The sequence below is a fragment of the Globicephala melas genome, chromosome 3 (genome assembly GCF_963455315.2).
Source record: "Globicephala melas chromosome 3, mGloMel1.2, whole genome shotgun sequence".
Classification (NCBI taxonomy): Eukaryota; Metazoa; Chordata; class Mammalia; order Artiodactyla; family Delphinidae; genus Globicephala; species Globicephala melas.
This window is the reverse complement of record NC_083316.1, coordinates 45,300,362-45,317,678: the sequence shown is the minus strand read 5'-3', so window position 1 is coordinate 45,317,678 and position 17,317 is coordinate 45,300,362. Positions and strand designations below refer to the sequence as shown.

Sequence of the window (17,317 nt, the reverse complement as noted above, 5' to 3'; positions counted from 1 at the left end):
CAGTTGCTCAAATGGAGGGCAAAACAAGATGAAAGTCAGGATTTGAAAAACAAACAGTAGGCAATGAATGCTCTATATAAAGCTATGGTGGAAAAAAATCAGAAAACAAAGACTCATTTTGAAAAACTTTCACTTTTTCAGAGACAGGGAGAGAGAAAGCTCCCTGTTTTTCAAATAGCTGGCTCCTTATCCTCTGTGTCTCAGCTCAGTTATCTCATACAAACCCACCTTGATCATCTAACAAAAATATTCTTTCCCTCTTCTGATACTGTTTTGCATTTATCAGATTTTTCTGATGATTTCTCCATAGCACTATCACAATCTATATTTTTTCTGTTATTTACGTTCAACCTCAAATTCATTCACTGTGTCTGGCACACAGTAAAAACTCAATAAATGTTGATCAAGTGAATGAATGAATGAATAATTCCTTTTCACTCATCAGTTCTTGGCTCAGATATAGATGCTCTCAGGAAGCCTTACTAGAGTCCTCAAGACCGAGTTAGGCAACTTTTCTGTGTGTTCTGTGCCCCCTACCTCCTGGGAATTTATTATAGAAGATGAATTCTCTCTTCTCTCATCTACTGCCCCATCAGATGGTTGGCTCCTAATGGCCAACCCTGTGCATCCTTCACTATTGCATCCCAGCACCTAGTACAGTGCCTGGTACATAGTAGGCACCCAACAAATATTTGGTTTGATTAAATTACTTGATTGGGTACAAAAGTCTGAAGGTTGGTACAAAAACCTTCTTTTCTGTTTACAAAAGAAGAAAGCTAACATTTATTGTTAATTTTGCACCTAGTATTGAACTAGGTATAAGTATTTATTACAGCAAATACTTAGCAGCTAAGGGGTAGGTGTTATCTTCTCTTGTTTCACAAATAAGTAAATGGAGACATAGGGAAGTTTGGGCTTGAGGTCACATAGCTAGTGAGATCAGGGTCAGTATTTGAGCCACAGAGTCCCCGCCTGTGTCACTGAGCCACTCTGCCCCTTGGTGGCAAAACACTTACTGATCCGTGGGGTGATCTTTTCTTGCATGTTTGTTTTCATGTCTTCCCACATGGCTGGTAAGCTCTATTAGGCCAGGAACAAGGTCTGTACCATCCTTTGTATTTTGTCAATGCTCAGAAGGGTGGTTTAAACACAGCAGGATGCAGGAGTCACTGCTTCCAGCTGTCTGACTAAGTGAATGTTTGCATCTTGACATTTTGCACACAGTATCAACTTCTTGTCAGGAGTGAAACTAAATCTTGCCTTTCTCAATATCCCAGGAAAAGCAGATGCTAAGTTAGAAGAAATGTGATGGGAGGAAAAGACCATATAAATGACAGCACCAGGAATGGTCTTGGCAGCTGTCACTGGCTTCTGTGGTTCTCTTAAAGATTCTCCTGGGCAGAAAATGTTGGTTCCTTATCCACAGACTAGAGGGTTGAACACCGTCCTGAAATCAATGGGCAGAGTGACTAGGCTAAGTGAGCACCAAATGCAAAGATTACAGTCAGCACTATTTTCCTGCAGGTATTCATTCCATTTACTCAGACGCTTCTTTCCAAATACTCTTCTTTCTAGGCACACTCCCCAGCGGTGGAAACAGGCATTCCAGAAATGTGCAAGAAGTGAATGGAATATGTTCCAGTCCCTCCTATTGTGCATATCTATGTGTTTTAAACACAAAACAGATAATGCACAACCTGTTCATGCTGGCAGATAGTAAATTTCAAGCAAAATAACTGATTCCTTTCTGTACCTATAAATAATTTCTTGGAACAGGTAAAAAGGGAATATAGAAGGTTGTCAAGCAATTACTTAGTGTGGAAAGGGTACTTGCTGGGATTAAGATATGTAGGATTACAGGGAGTTGGAGACAAGACAGAGAAGTAGAAGGACTTGAGCTCACCTCCTCTCACGAAAACACCAAAATCACAACTAACAGCTGAACAGCCATCAACAAAAAAGACTTGAACTTAACAAAAGCAATATTCTCCATCCAAAGGCAAAGAAGAAGCCACAACAAGATGGAAGAAGGGGCGTATTCGCAATAAAATCAAATCCCATACCCTCCAGGTGGGCAACCCACAAACTGGAAAATAATTATATTACAGAGGTTCTCCCACAGGAGTGAGAGTTCTGAGCCCCAGATGTGGCTATTCAGCCTGGAGGTATGGCATCAGGAGGAGAAGTCCCCAGAGAATTTGGCTTTGAAGGCCAGTGGGGCTTGATTGCAGGAACCCCACAGGACTGGGGGAAACAGAAACTTCACACTTGGAGTGTGCACACAAGGTATCATGTACACCAGGACCCAGAAAAAGAGCAGTGACTTCATAGGAGCCTGGGCCAGACCAACCTGCAGGTCTTGGAGGGTCTTCTAGGGAGGTAGGGGGCAGCTGTGGCTCACTATGGGGACAAGGACACTGGTGAAAGAGGTACTAGGGAGTACTCATTGGCATATTTGAGGCTACCATTTTGACACAAAGACCTGGCACCACCCAACAGCCTATAGCTCCAGTGCTGGGATGCCTCAGGCCAAACAACCAACAGGGCAGGAACAAAGCCCCACTCATAAGCAGCAGGCTGCCTAAAATCTTCCTGAGCCCCCAGCCACCTCTAAACACACCTCTTGATATAGCCTTGCCCACCAGAGGGACAAGACCCAGCTCCACCCACCAGTGGGCAGGCACCAGTCCCTCTGTACAAACCCCTTAGACCAGTCTCACCCACCAAGGACCACACAACAGAAGCAAGAGGAATTACAACCTGTAGCCTGCAAAACAGAAACTGCAATCACAGAAAGTTAGACAAAATGAGATGGCAGAGGAATATGTTCCAGACAAAGGAACAAGATAAAACCCCAGAAGAACAACTAAGTGAAGTGGAGACAGGCAATGTACCTGAAAAAGAATTCAGAGTAATGATAGTTAAGTTGATCCAAGATCTAGGAAAAAGAATGGAGGCACAGACCAAGAAGATACAGGAAATATTTAACAAAGAGCTAGATGATATAAAATACAAACACACAGAGATGAACAATACAATAACTGAAATGAAAAGTAGACTAGAAGGAATCAATAACAGAATAAATGAGGCAAAAGAAGGAATCAGTGAGCTGGAAGACAGAATGGTAGAAATCAATGCCATAGAAGAGAATAAAGAAAAAAGAATGAAAAGAAATAAGGACAGTTTAAGAAACCTCTGGAACATTAAACATGTGAACATTCACGTTATAGGGGTCACAGAAGGAGAAAAGAGAGAGAAAAGGCCTGAGAAAATATTTGAAGAGATAATACTGCAAAGCTTCCCTAACATGAGAAAGGAAAAACTCACTCAAGTCTAGGAAGAGCAGAGAGTCACATACAGGATAAACCCAACGAGCAACACACTGAGACACATATTAATCAAATTGGCAAAAATTAAAGACAAAGAGAAAATATCAAAAGCAACAAGGGAAAAGCAACAAACAACATAGAAGGGAATCCCCAGAAGGTTAACAGCTAATTTTTCAGCAGAAACTCTTCAGGCCAGAAGGGAGTGGCATGATATATTTAAAGTGATGAAAGGGAAAGACCTAGAACCAAGAATACTCTACCCAGCAAGGCTCTCATTCAGATTCAATGGAGCAATCAAAAGTTTTACAGATAAACAAAAGCTAAGAGATCTCAGCACTACCAAACCACCTTTACCACAAATGCTAAAGGAATTCTCTAGGCAGAAAAGAAAAAGACACAACAAGAAACAAGAAATTTACAAATGGGAAAGCTGACCAGTAAAAGCAAACATACAGTAAAGGTAGGAAATCATCCACACAGAAATATGATATCAAAATCAGCAATCATGAGGAGAATACAAATGTAGGATATTGGAAATGTATTTGAAATTAAAAGACCAGCAACTTAAAACAGTCTTGTGTATACCTATAGTCTGCTATATCAAATCCTCATGGTTACCACAAAGTGAAAATCTACAATAGATACACACAGCAAAAGAAAAAGGAATCCAAACACAACACTAAAGTTAGTCATCTAATCACAAGAGAAGAGAACAAAAGAGGAAGGGAAGAAGAAATGACCTACAAAAACAAATCCAAAACAATTAACAAAATGGCAATTAGAACAAACATATCATTAATTACCTTAAATGTAACCAGATTAAATGTTCCAATCAAAAGACATAGACTGGCTAAATGGATATAAAAACATGACCTGTATATATATTGTCTACAAGAGACCCACTTCAGATCTAGGGACACATACAAATAGAAATCAAAAGAAAGCTGGAGTAGTGATACTCATATCAGACAAAATAGACTTGAAAATAAAGGCTGTTACGAGAGACAAAGAAGGACGCTACATAATGATCAATGAATCAAAGAAGATACAACAATTGTAAATATATTTGCACCCGAGGGGTGGTGGTGTGATGAATTTGGAGTTTTGGATTGATATATATATATACACTAATATGTATAAAATGGATAACTAATAAGAACCTGCTGTATAAAAAAATAAATAAAATTCAAAAATTCAAAAAATATATATATATATGCACCCAACATAAAAGCAACTCAATATATAAGGCAAATGCTAACAGCCATAAAAGGAGAAATCAACAGTAACACAATAATAGTGGGGGATTTTAACACTCCACTTATATCAATGAACAGACCATCAAGACAGAAAATCAATAAGGAAACATGACACATTAGATCAGGTGGCCTTAATTGATATTTATAGAGTATTCCATCCAAAAGCAGCAGAATACACACTCTTCTCAAGTGGACATAGAACATTCTCCAGGATAGATCACATCTTGGGCCACAAAGCAATTTTAAGAAAAAGCAAATTTAAGAAACCTGAAATCATACCAAGCATCTTTTCCAACTGCAATGCTATGAGATTAGAAATCAAATATAAGAAAAAAAATTGTAAAAAACACAAACGTGGAGGCTAAACAATAGGCTACTAAACAGCCAATGGGTCACTGAAGAAATCAAAAAGGAAAGTAAAAAAAAAATACCTAGACATAAATGAAAATGAAAACATGATGATTCAAAACCTATCAGATGCAGCAAAAGTAGTTCTAAGAGGGAAGTTTTTAGCAGTACAATCATACCTCAGGAAACAAGAAAAATCTCAAATAAACAACCTAACCCTATACCTAAAGCAACTAGAGAGAGAAGAGCAAATAAAACCCAAAGTTCGTAGAAGGAAAGAAATCATACAGATCAGGGTAGAAATAAATGAAAGAGAGATGAGGAAAACAATAGAAAAGATCAATGAAAGTAAAAGCTGGTCCTTTGAAAAGATAAACAAAATTGATAAACCTCTAGCCAGACTCATCAAGAAAAAAAAAGAGAGGGCTCAAATCAACAAAATTAGAAATGACAAAGGAGAAGTTACAATGGACACCATAGAAATACAAAGGATCATAAGAGACTACTACAAGCAATTATATGCCAATAAAATGTACAACCTAGAAGAAATGAATAAATTCTTAGAAAGGTACAATCTCCCAAGACTGAACCAGCAAGAAATAGAAAATATAGACCAATCGCAAGTACTGAAATTGAAATTAAAAAACTCCCAACAAACAAAAGTCCAGGACCTGATGGTTTCACAGGTGAATTCTATCAAACATTTAGAGAAGAACTAACACCTATCCTTCTGAAACTCTGCCAAAAAATTGCAGAGGAAGGAACACTCCCAAACTCATTCTATGAGGCCACCATCACCCTGATACCAAAACCAGACAAAGGTACCACAAAAAAAGAAAATTACAAACCAATATCATTGATGAACATAGATGCCAAAATCCTCAACAAAATACTAGCAAACTGCATCCAACAATATATTAAAAGGATCATATACCATGATGAAGTGGGATTCACCACAGGGATGCAAGGATTCTTCAATATCTGTACATCAATCAGTGATATACACTGCATCAACAAATTGAAGAGTAAAAATCATATGGTCATCTCAATAGATGCAGAAAAAGCTTTTACAATATTCAACACCCAATTATAATAAAAACTCTCCAGAAAGTAGCATAGAGGGAGCTTACCTCAACATAATAAAGGCCATATATGACAAACCCACAGCTAACATCATTCTCAATGGTGAAAAACTGAAAGCATTTCCACTAAGATCAGGAACAAGACAAGGATGTCCACTCTTGCCATTTTTATTCAACATAGTTTTGGAAGTCCTAGCCACAGCTATCAGAGAATAAAAAGAAATAAAAGGAATCCAAACTGGAAAAGAAGAAGTAAAATTGTCACTGTTTGCAGATGACATGACACTATACATAAAAAATCCTAAAGATGTTACCAGAAAACTACTAGAGCTCAAAAATGAATTTGGTAAAGTTGCAGGATAAAAAAGTAATACACACAAATCTATTGCATTTCTATATACTAACAATGAAAGATCAGAAAGAGAAACTAAGGGAACAATCTCATTTACCATCACATCAAAAACAATAAAATAACTAGGCATAAACCTACCTAAGGAGGCAAAAGACCTACACTCCAAAAACTGTAAAACGCTAATGAAAGGAATCAAAAATGACACAAACAGATGGAAAGATATACCATGCTCTTGGATTGGAAGAATCATTATTGTCAAAATGACTATGCCACCCAAGGCAACCTACAGATTCAATGCAATCCAAATTACCAATGGCATTTTTTACAGAACTAGATCAAAAACCTTAAAATGTGTATGGAGACACAAAAGACCCTGAATAACCAAAGCAATCTTCAGAAAGAAAAACAGAGCTGGAAGAATCAGGCTCCCTGCCTTCAGACTATCCTATAAAGCTACAGTAATCAAAACAGTATAACACTGGCACAAAAACAGAAATATAGATCAATGAAACAGGATAGAAAGCCCAGAAATAAATGCACACACCTATGGTTAATTGATCTACAACAAAGGAGGCAAGACTATACAATGGAGAAAAGACAGTCTCTTCAATAAATGGTTCTGGGAAAACTGGACAGCTACATGTACAAAAATGAAATTAGAGCATTCTTTATTGCCATACACAAAATAAACTCAAAATGGATTAAAGACCTAAATGTAAGACCAGATACTATAAAACTCTTAGAGGAAAACATAGGATGAACACTCTTTGACATAAATCAAAGCAAAATCTTTTTAAATTTGTCTCCTAAGTAATGGAAACAAAAATAAACAAATCTGACCTTATTAAACTCAAAAACTTTTACATAGCAAAGGAAAGCATAAACAAAACAAAAAGAGAAGCCCCAGAATGGGAGAAAATATTTGCAAATGAAGTGAATAGCAAGGAATTAATCTCCACAATTTACAAACAGCTCATATGGCTCAATATCAAAAAAACAAACAACCCAATCAAAAAATGGGCAGAAATTCTAAATAGACATTCTCCAAAGAAGACATACAGTTGGCCAAGAGGCACATGAAAAGATGCTCAACATCGCTAAGTATTAGAAAAATGCAAATCAACACTACAATGAGGTATCATCTCACACCAGTCAGAACGGCCATCATCAAAAAGTCTATAAGCAACAAATGCTGGAGAGGGTGTGGAGAAAAGGGAACCCTCCTGCACTGCTGCTGGGAATGTAAATTGGTACAACCACTATGGAGAACAGTATGGGGGTTCCTTAAAAAATTAAAAATAGAGCTACCATATGACCCAGCAATCCCACTTCTTGGAATATATCTGAAGAAAACCATAATTTAAAAAGATACATGCACCCCAATATTCATTGCAGCACTAATTACCATAGCCAAGGCACGGAATCAACCTAAATGTCCATCGATGGATGAATGGATAAAGAAGATGTGATATATATATACAATGGAATATTACTCAGCCATTAAAAGGAATGAAATAATGCCACTTGCAGCAACATGGACGGACCTGGAGCTTATCATACTAAGTGAAGAATGTCAGACAGAGAAAGACCAATATCCTATGATATCACTTATATGCGGAATCTAAAAAACATGATACAAATGAACTTATTTACAAAACGGAAACAGACTCACAGACTTAGAAAACAAACTTAAGGTTACCTAAGGGGTAAGGTGTGGGGAAGGGGAGGAATCAATTAGGAGTTTTGGATTAACATACACACACTACTATAGATAAAATAATCAACAAGGACCTATTGTAGAGCACAAGGAACTCTACTCAATATTCTGTAATAACCTAAATGGGGAAAGAATCTAAAAAAGAATAGATATGTGTATATGTATAACTGAACCACTTTGCTGTACACCTGAAACTAACACAACATTGTAAATCAACTATACTCCAATATAAAATAAATATTATTAATAAAAAAGATATGTAGGTTTACAGATTGGATCCCCTGAAGATCTCTGACAGATCACTTGGCCTCCTTTTACCTCATTTACAAGTGTGGTCAAGTACATGGGCTTTGATTTCAATCCCCTGGTTCGAATCCTGCTTCTGACATATCCTAGCTAGGACCTTGGGCCAATCCCTTTATTTTTCTGATTCTCTGTTTCCTCAACTATAAAATGGGGCTAATAATACCACCTTCCTTCATGGGGTTTGGCAAAAAATAAATTCTAAAAATGCATATAAACATAAAATGCTTATTTATGGGTCAACACTGGGTTCATTAAGTGATGTTATTATCAGTTGTATCATCAAATGAGGGCTTGGGCTAGAAAATCTGAAAGATCTTTTCCTGACCCCAATGTTTGAGGTCTCTAAATACTAAGACCCAGAAATGCACTGAGTCTGCGGTGAGAATGGTTGAAATCGAAAGCATTTGTCAGAGTGGAATCAATGACAGAAGCCACCCCTGGGACTCCAAGAACCTGACTTTTGTATTAAGCATGTCTTTTACTTTCTGTATTCAGATGCTTTGACAGCTGAGGCCTTATGGATCCTGGAGGGACTGCCCTACCCTGAGTTACTCAATTCTTAAAGACACTAAACAACTCACTGAAGCTCACTCGTCAAATGCAAACCACCAATACAGAGCTCATAGGGCTTGCTCCATCTTGGGCTCTCACACTATGAGCCACTATCCACCTGCCCTAATTACCCCAGGCACCTGACAACTTAGGGAAGTCTTTATGCCCCAGGGTCTGCTGCAGGTATTCAAACTAGCCAGTCCTAAGCCTGTTTACCCTGCCTGGCCCATTCCTTATACAGAAACCACAATAGAGGCTCTTGTCACATTCCTCCCGCCCCTCCTTCTGCCTCCTGACCCACACAGGGGATTCCCCTCACTCCAAGTGCCCCTCTCCCCGAGCCCATGTGTCTTTCTCTTAAAATCTGTGAGCATAACGAACTACTATTTCAATGGCAGTTGTCTCCTGACCTGTGGGCCTCGCCACACCTAAATAACAATAAAACCTATATTTTAAAATACCGTCTTCCTCCAGGACTGGGCTGGGGAAGCAGGGCTTGTATTCTCTGTTTACTCATCCATCTCCTGCATAAGATTGTGATATAGCTACCGCCTATGTATATGGTTGCTGTATGGGAATCAGAATTCCCTTTGGTTGCACGTGGACCAGAAGCACATGCTTGACAGCAGATGACACCTTTGTGAAAAAGAAAAGGCACCCCTTCCTGGAACTGAGCACAGCTTAGCATGTGGCGCTCTGGGTGGAGAACAGCCTCACTTGACCCCTGGTTGGTGTCTTCGTCCAGTGCACGACATGTGCATCTGTATGCGGCAGCCCTGACCTCTGAACACACTGAAGATGTTTCTTATTAACTCAGGCTGGCCAGGGCTCAGAAATGAAGGTGGGAAGGAGAGGGGGAAAGGGGAAAGAGGGAGAGAAAAGACAAGGAGTGGTGAAGGGTGAGGGTGGGAAAAAGAGAATGCAAAAATGATAAAATGCTAGTTCTAATTCCTAAGGAAACAGTGATCTCTGCCTACCTGCCCTCTGCTCACTTTAAACCTATATTCTCTAACTAAGCTACAAATTTTTCAAGCTAAGTCTTTCATTAGTTAGAGTCAACCTTGATTTTTGGACTTGAACAATGTAGATCCAACTGAAAAAGGAGACCCATGTGTTGTCTTTCTTTCTTTCTTTTTTTAGCATCTTTATTGGAGTATAATTGCTTTACAATGGTGTGTTAGTTTCTGCTTTATAACAAAGTGAATCAGCTATACGTATACATATATATCCATATCTCTTCCCTCTTGTGTCTCCCTCCCTCCCACCCTCTCTATCCCACCCCTCTAGGTGGTCACAAAGCACCGAGCTGATCTCCCTGTGCTATGAGGCTGCTTCCCACTAGCTATCTATTTTACATTTGGTAGCGTATATATGTCCATGCCACTCTCTCACTTTGGCCCAGCTTACCCTTCCCCCTCCCCGTATCCTCAAGTCCATTCTCTAGTAGGACTGCGCCTTTATTCCCGTCCTGCCCCTAGGTTCTTCATGACCTTGTTTTTTTTTTAGATTCCATATATATGTGTTAGCATACGGTATTTGTTTTTCTCTTTCTGACTTACTTCACTCTGTCCATGTGCTTTCTTTACACAAAGGAAATTGCCTTTTATTCAGGGGAACCACACTGTCAAACCTGGCTCTCTACACAGCCTAGTTTCAAGAATTACCAGCACTCTTTACTTTACAGATAGCTATAGGCATCATAGTTCATATAGTAGTAATCTAGACACTGAAAATAAATACAGTACTAAGATATTCTTAGTAATAGTTGCTATATTATTTTTCAATCTTCTTATTGGGAGGAAATCCACTCTACATAGTCTTTCCCAAAGCTAAACTACTTTTAAATTAGAAGCAAAATATTACAGACTCCAGTTGTGAAATATTTTGCTCTAAGCAAAGTGAAAAACCCATGCTAGATTTTTCTCCAATATATTCTTAACAGCATTAGACACAGAAAATGAAAGAACCACCTCTAATACTTGACACCTTAAAATTTTTGACTTGAGAATCATAAAAATGATAATAAAATAAAAGTGCAATAAGAAATGTTAATGTAGTGAAGGACAGAGGGATTCATAAATATACTAAAGGAAAATAAGGTTTGTAACTAAGTACAAATGAACGATGTTATTTCTCTAGACAAGTTTATTCCAAGGCAGTAGTGAACTTCCACAGAGAGGAGGCGTAACACAGCCAGAAAGAAATGTCAATGTTTGTAGTAGCCGTTAAAAGCTTTCTTTAAATGTGGACTGTTAAAAATCCAGTTTGTGGTCTCAGAAACTTCCCCCACAGCACATGCAAAAAGCAACCCATCAAGTAGAAAAACTGGGCAGTCTTCCCACCCAGGTTCTTTCTTCCTGACCTTTTAGAAATACTACTTGAAATCTGGCTTCAAGTTTGATGTTCCTATGCCTGATGGCAACACTGGCAACCAGGTATGAGATTTATCCCAATTGTCATAACACAGCACTTACCTTGAGAGTGAACTTGGTGTACTAGCAACTGGACTGGCTTAGCTAGCAGGAGACCTGGATTTTAGACTCTACTCTGGCACTAACTGTAAGGTAAGGTCAAATCACTTAGCCCACTATATATCTTCATTTCTTAACCTGGAAACAGTTCTATTTACGGGCAGTTTAAAATAGAGTCATCAGAGTCATGTTAATATCTGAAGCCTGTCTTGGTTAAGGTAAAAATGCATTGGACTAATCCATGACAGTTTTCATTACTAAGAAACAATTTTGCTTCTCTTCCTTTGAGATATATAATAGTGTGATAGACCAAGGAATACATATTTGGTTTTCCTCCTGGTTCCTGACAAAGAGCTTCTATAACCCTTGGAATTTCCTAAGAGATGGGGGAAAAAGGATCATCTTTTGTTATTCATAATAAGCCCCTTTCAGTCATACCAGAGTTCATGCTAATGAGGTGACTCTTGGTTAGCCCCTAGATAGCTTCAAAATGGGGGCTGATTACAACATCGTAAATCAACTATACTCCAATATAAAATAAAATTAAAAAAAAAAAGACTAGGGGATGATTGTTAGAAGAACAAACCATGTAATCAAAAGGTTGGAACTTTCAGCCCTACCCCCGCCCTCTGGGAGGGGAGAGGGTCCGAAGACTGAGTTAATCACCAATGGCCAAGGATTTCATCAATCATGCCTATGTAATGAGAGCTCCATAAACATCCGAAAGGGTGAGGTTTGGAGAGCTTTGGGGTTGGTGAATATATCACAGTGCTGGGGAGACTGCATGGAAGCTGCTCCCACCCATCCCCACAACAATTTGCCATACGCTTCCCTTCTATCTGGTTGTTCCTGAGTTGTATCCCTTAGAATAAACCGGTAATAGTAAGTAAACTCTTCCTGAATTCTGTGAGCTCTTCTAGCAACTTATCAACCCTGAGGGGTGGGACTGTGGGACCTGCGAGTTTATAGCCTGGAGGTCAAAAGCACAGGGCACCCAGATTTGTGATTGATATCTGAAGTGGGGTGGGGAGGGGAGGGATAGGCTTATGGAACTGAGCCCTTTACCTGTGGGATCTGTGCTAACTCTGGGTAGTTAGTGTCAATATTGTATTAAATTACAGGACACCCAGTTGGTGTCTGCATAGCAATGAAGAATTGCTTGGTCTGGAAAACCCCGGCATGTGGTGTCAGAAGTGTTGCACGTAGAAACAGATCATAGTATAGGCTAAGATAGCTGTGGACACCTTAATGAATTCATTACACATTAATATAAGTGCATAAAGATACTATAAGCTGGAAAAAACAGTTCACGTTCAGTTATTTAAATACGAGATGGCAAACCATCAGTGCCAGATACAGTCCCAAATAAATAATTTGTTTAAGTCATAAACAATAAAAGTTGTACACAACTAAATATTTTCTAGTATACTTACATCATGGCATAAAGCAAGAACCCCTAGAATTATTGTGGGAATGTCTAGACTTAGGCAACCACCCTGTTGCTCCTTATCCTGTCTCCCCCTGCATGACTCAGTTCATCGGGATGGTCAGACTCTTAAAAACATCTTCTTCAGCATCCCAGGATACATTGCCTAAGATCACCATCTTCACAAAAGCACCACCATATTCAAGAAGACTTCTTAATTAGGGCAGCATGGTGAAGGAGAACAAGCCAAAGCATTAGAATCTGATAGATCTAGCCTGGAACCAGCCTCTTGCCACATATGACCCTGGACGAGCTATTTAATTTGTCCGACTTTCAGGTTTCTCAGATAAAATAGGAATAATAATAAATACAAAGTTGGGTTGTTGTGGAAATTAGAAATAAGATATAGATGATGCTTGGCATAGTTCTATGTTCAATAAATGCTAGCTACATATAATATTTATACAATTTGATATTTGCTTATAGACATACATATATAGTTACTCCGTGAGTATTCATTTCTTTCTCCAACTATACTACAAGTTCAATGAGAACAAAATCTTTGCAGAGTACTGCTTGTGAATGGTTCACAATATAGTAGACCAGTTGGTATATGGTAGTGTAAAATCCATTTTCATACCCCTAGAATCACAGGTACATTAAGAGCTCCCAATAGCCCTAAGAGGAAGAAATAAGATTGTTTTGATTGCAAAGAAAACAGTGGCCATCAGACTACCGTTGCGACTGAGGAAGGTCTGGGTGAAGGGTTCCTGAGTGGCTGACCCCTGAAGGGAGTGTGGGTATCCACAGAATGAGAGAATGAAAACCCTGGAAGGAGGTCCCAGGCTGGACGGAGCTGTGAAGAGAGTTGGAGGTTTTGGGAAAATGGTGGATTATGGACGATTAGAGACAGATTTATATGTCCCAGGCTTTTGAGTGAAGTTATGGAAATTGAGAAGCATGAGGAGGTATTAGAGGAGAAGCAGCCCAGAGACCTGAGCTGGCATTTGCTTGGCTCAGAGAAGAGCAATTTTCACGCAGAAGTAAGACCTGGACAGAAGTAACGGAACTTCAGTGTCCAAGAAAAGTACAGGAATGAGCTGTGGCCTGGTACTAGCACTGAGGGTTTGGAAAAAAATATTTTTGTAAGTATGACAATATAATTCTCAAAAAAAGTATATTATTTGAACTTTTTCGTTTTACATTAAGGACGGATGATTTTATACCTCTACAAAGCATTTCTGTCAAAAACCTAAATTGAGAAATTGCTAGAGATTATAGGATTGAATTTATACACCATGTTGATGTTTTACCTAAACAATCACAACAACCACCTTTAAACATCCCTAAGATATATGGCAGGAGCCGTCAGACAGAGGAATGACACTTCTTTGATATTAACAGAAAGAACATAGTCGCAGAGGTAGGCGATGTGTAGTTACCAAATTAATTTAATTTTCAATTCAACAAAGCCCCTGAGAGTTAAGGGACCTTTCTTAAGCCTGGATATGAAAGTTATCTTCACATGACAATTGGTTGCTTAAAGCTCAAAAGGAAGAGAATGTGAAGCAATAAACACAGCTCTTCCTGTCTGTATCAACAGGGCTGTGTGTTTCTAAAGTATCTAAAGAGGGACCCCCTTCCCAACAAAAATGTCTTTGGGGACCAGTAGAGCAGCGATGGGGGCTGGGCCTATTTTTCCAAGTTCTTTTCTTTTTTTTTTTTTTTTTCCAGTACGCGGGCCTCTCACTGTTGTGGCCTCTCCCGTTGCCAAGCACAGGCTCCAGACGCGCAGGCTCAGTGGCCATGGCTCACAGGCCCAGCCGCTCCACGGCATGTGGGATCTTCCCGGACCGGGGCACGAACCCATGTGCCCTGCATCGGCAGGCGGACTCTCAACCACTGCGCCACCAGGGAAGCCCCCAAGTTGTTTTCTGAGTTCTAATTAGACTTGGAAGACTCCAGAATTAGAATAAGTAAAATAGTAACAATCTCTTGTAAGCTGCCTAAGAGGATACCTACCTGTGTATACACCTGCATCTTTAAATTTTACTCCTAAGAGCTTTAAGATATGAAAGGACATCTGGAATATTTATAATGCTATCTTAAGGGCTCTTTTATTAAAAAAAAAAAAAGTTTAAACGTTTTACTCTGAGATTTGTCCTTCTTTCAGCTTTCCATATCTGAGGAGGCAGGCTTATCGTCGGTCCTACAGATGAACCATGGCACCAGTACCAAATGGTAGTAGACATCAGAATTGTCTCAGAAGAAGGCAGAAACCTCATCTCTTGGGAGATGCCTTTTTAAAGCTCAAATCAATTTGAGTGGCAGAGGTATAAATGAACAGGGAAAGGAGACCAAAACTAACTGTAAAAACATTCTACCATTGTACCCATACATTGCATGATGTACATAAAATGCTTACTACATAACTCTATTTTGGTATAACCAATTTTTTTGTTACTTCAGCTCTTATATTACCTTGAACGTGTACCCACACACACTTTTTATGTTTCTCACTTGCTATTCTCCTAAATTTATCCCAACTATTTAGTTAAGGAATCTCTGATCTTCTGCAGCGGGTGAGGAGAGGCACAAAGCTAGCCACACAGTCTCAAAGCTTATTGGAGAACCTTCTGCTTAGGGAAAAACCCTACTTAAAATAAATATCCTATTTGTTTTGTTTTGTCTGGGTAGGTAAACATAACACTTAGAGCTGAAAACACAAGGTTTGTGGAGATTAAATAGACCCTTTTCAAATTTTAGCTGGGGCTTTATGAAGGGACTAAACCTAAGCTTTCTCTATATCTGGTTGTTTACCTTCTTTAAAACGACCAGGGCAGGCTGCTTCCTGCAACCTAAAAAGGCTAAATTTACTTTGCCTATTTTGTGTATTAGAAAAGTGGCAGAGAAGGATTCAGAGACTTGCTCCGGGTCACACAGACCATAAAAGACAGAGCCAGACTTTCTGTTGAGTGTTCTTTACCACAATAAACAGACATTTATATTTTCTTTCTTCTGAAGACTCTTAAGAAGCATCAATGACAATAAGGCTTAATTCAGTCTCCCTACCTTAAAGAGGCAACACTCTATTGCCTTTGAAACAGAATGTTCTGTGGCAAAGAACCTGGAAATGGAGGCTTACAGACCCCATGGGGACAGAACAAGGCAGAAAGGTTTCCCTCACACACTTATATGTTCAATGCCCTAGACTGAAGGATGCCATCAGTTCAAAGTCACTTACCCAAATCTGAAGCTTGATTCTCTTTTCATTTTTGAATACAGTTTTGACTTTGAAATCAATCCCAACTGTGCTGACGAATGCAGATGTAAAGGAGTCATCCGCGTAACGGAACAGAAAAGATGTTTTCCCCACACTGCTATTGCCAATGATGAGCAATTTGAACATGTAGTCAAAGTTCTGATCAGAGGAGTCTTTCTGGCCGTACCTGGCATCTTGGGCAGAGGCCATCTGTGGTAAAACAAAACAAAACAAAACAAAAGAGGTGTGGATCAGTCTCCCATTTGCTATGAAGCTAGCAGCACACTCATTATTGGTCTTGCCAGAAACAGATGTCAGACCACTCAGGAGACAAGTTGAGAGAGTTCCCCAGCCTTCCTCTGATGCTGGTATCCATGGCAATAATTCCCTGCTGGAAGACAGAAAAGCAAATCTTACGGCTCTTTCCAGCTGTGTTGGTGTGTGTCACTGCTCAGCATTCAGAACGAATCAAAGACACAAAAGGAGATGTAACATGAAAAGCAAAGATATGAGGAGCTGGCCAGGCATGTGGATTCTGAAAGTTTGTAATTCCAGTGATGGCGACACCAAGGTGGCTGAACAGCAGGGTGTTTCTTCCTGAGTCATCTAAATTATTAGAGTCTCTCTTATTTTCTAGGGAAGAACTCCCAAAGCCTATCTCTATTTCATCTATTTATATCACTTTAAATCAACATCCTAACATATATGACCAATCTCTTTCAAATAATGATAATGACAAATACATACGGTTCAAACAACGTGCCAGGAACTGTTAACTTACTTAACCCTCACCACACCCTATAGGTGGGTACCTTTATTATTTACATATTAAAAGGAGACAATTAAGCTCAGAGATACTAATTCATTTGCTCAATTTCACATACTTTGTAAGTAGTAGAGGCGGGTTTCAAATCAGGCGGTGTGGCGCCAGGGCTCATGTTCTTAATGCCTCCTACTCCCTGCCCCCCAGCCCCGGTTCCCAGTGAGAACTAGGGAAACATGTACACGTGCTCTAAAGTTGAAGTGGGAAATATTCATTGTGAGATTCATTAATGAAGGTCCCTACCTGGGTTCAAACCTCGGCTCCACCACCTACTGGTTGTGGAACTTTTGCTTTTTTATTTTAAATTGGTGTAGCTCAGTTTCCTCTCTTGCGTGAAATGGAAAAAATTATTACCCAACTTGAAACACTTGTGAAAATAATAATAGATGATAG

The 17,317-nt window shown here is 39.2% G+C and overlaps 1 protein-coding gene across 3 annotated transcripts in view; it reads right to left on the bottom strand.

The window, feature by feature from the left end:
- The window catches only part of RAB3C (RAB3C, member RAS oncogene family), a 399,506-nt gene that overhangs the window by 265,671 nt on the left and 116,518 nt on the right, over nucleotides 1-17,317 (bottom strand). For all 3 annotated transcript variants that reach the window (XM_060295790.2, XM_060295789.1, XM_060295788.1), the window contains exon 2: nucleotides 16,084-16,311. In XM_060295790.2, coding sequence (XP_060151773.1) covers nucleotides 16,084-16,311 — 228 coding nt within the window. The remainder of the gene's footprint in view (nucleotides 1-16,083; nucleotides 16,312-17,317) is intronic.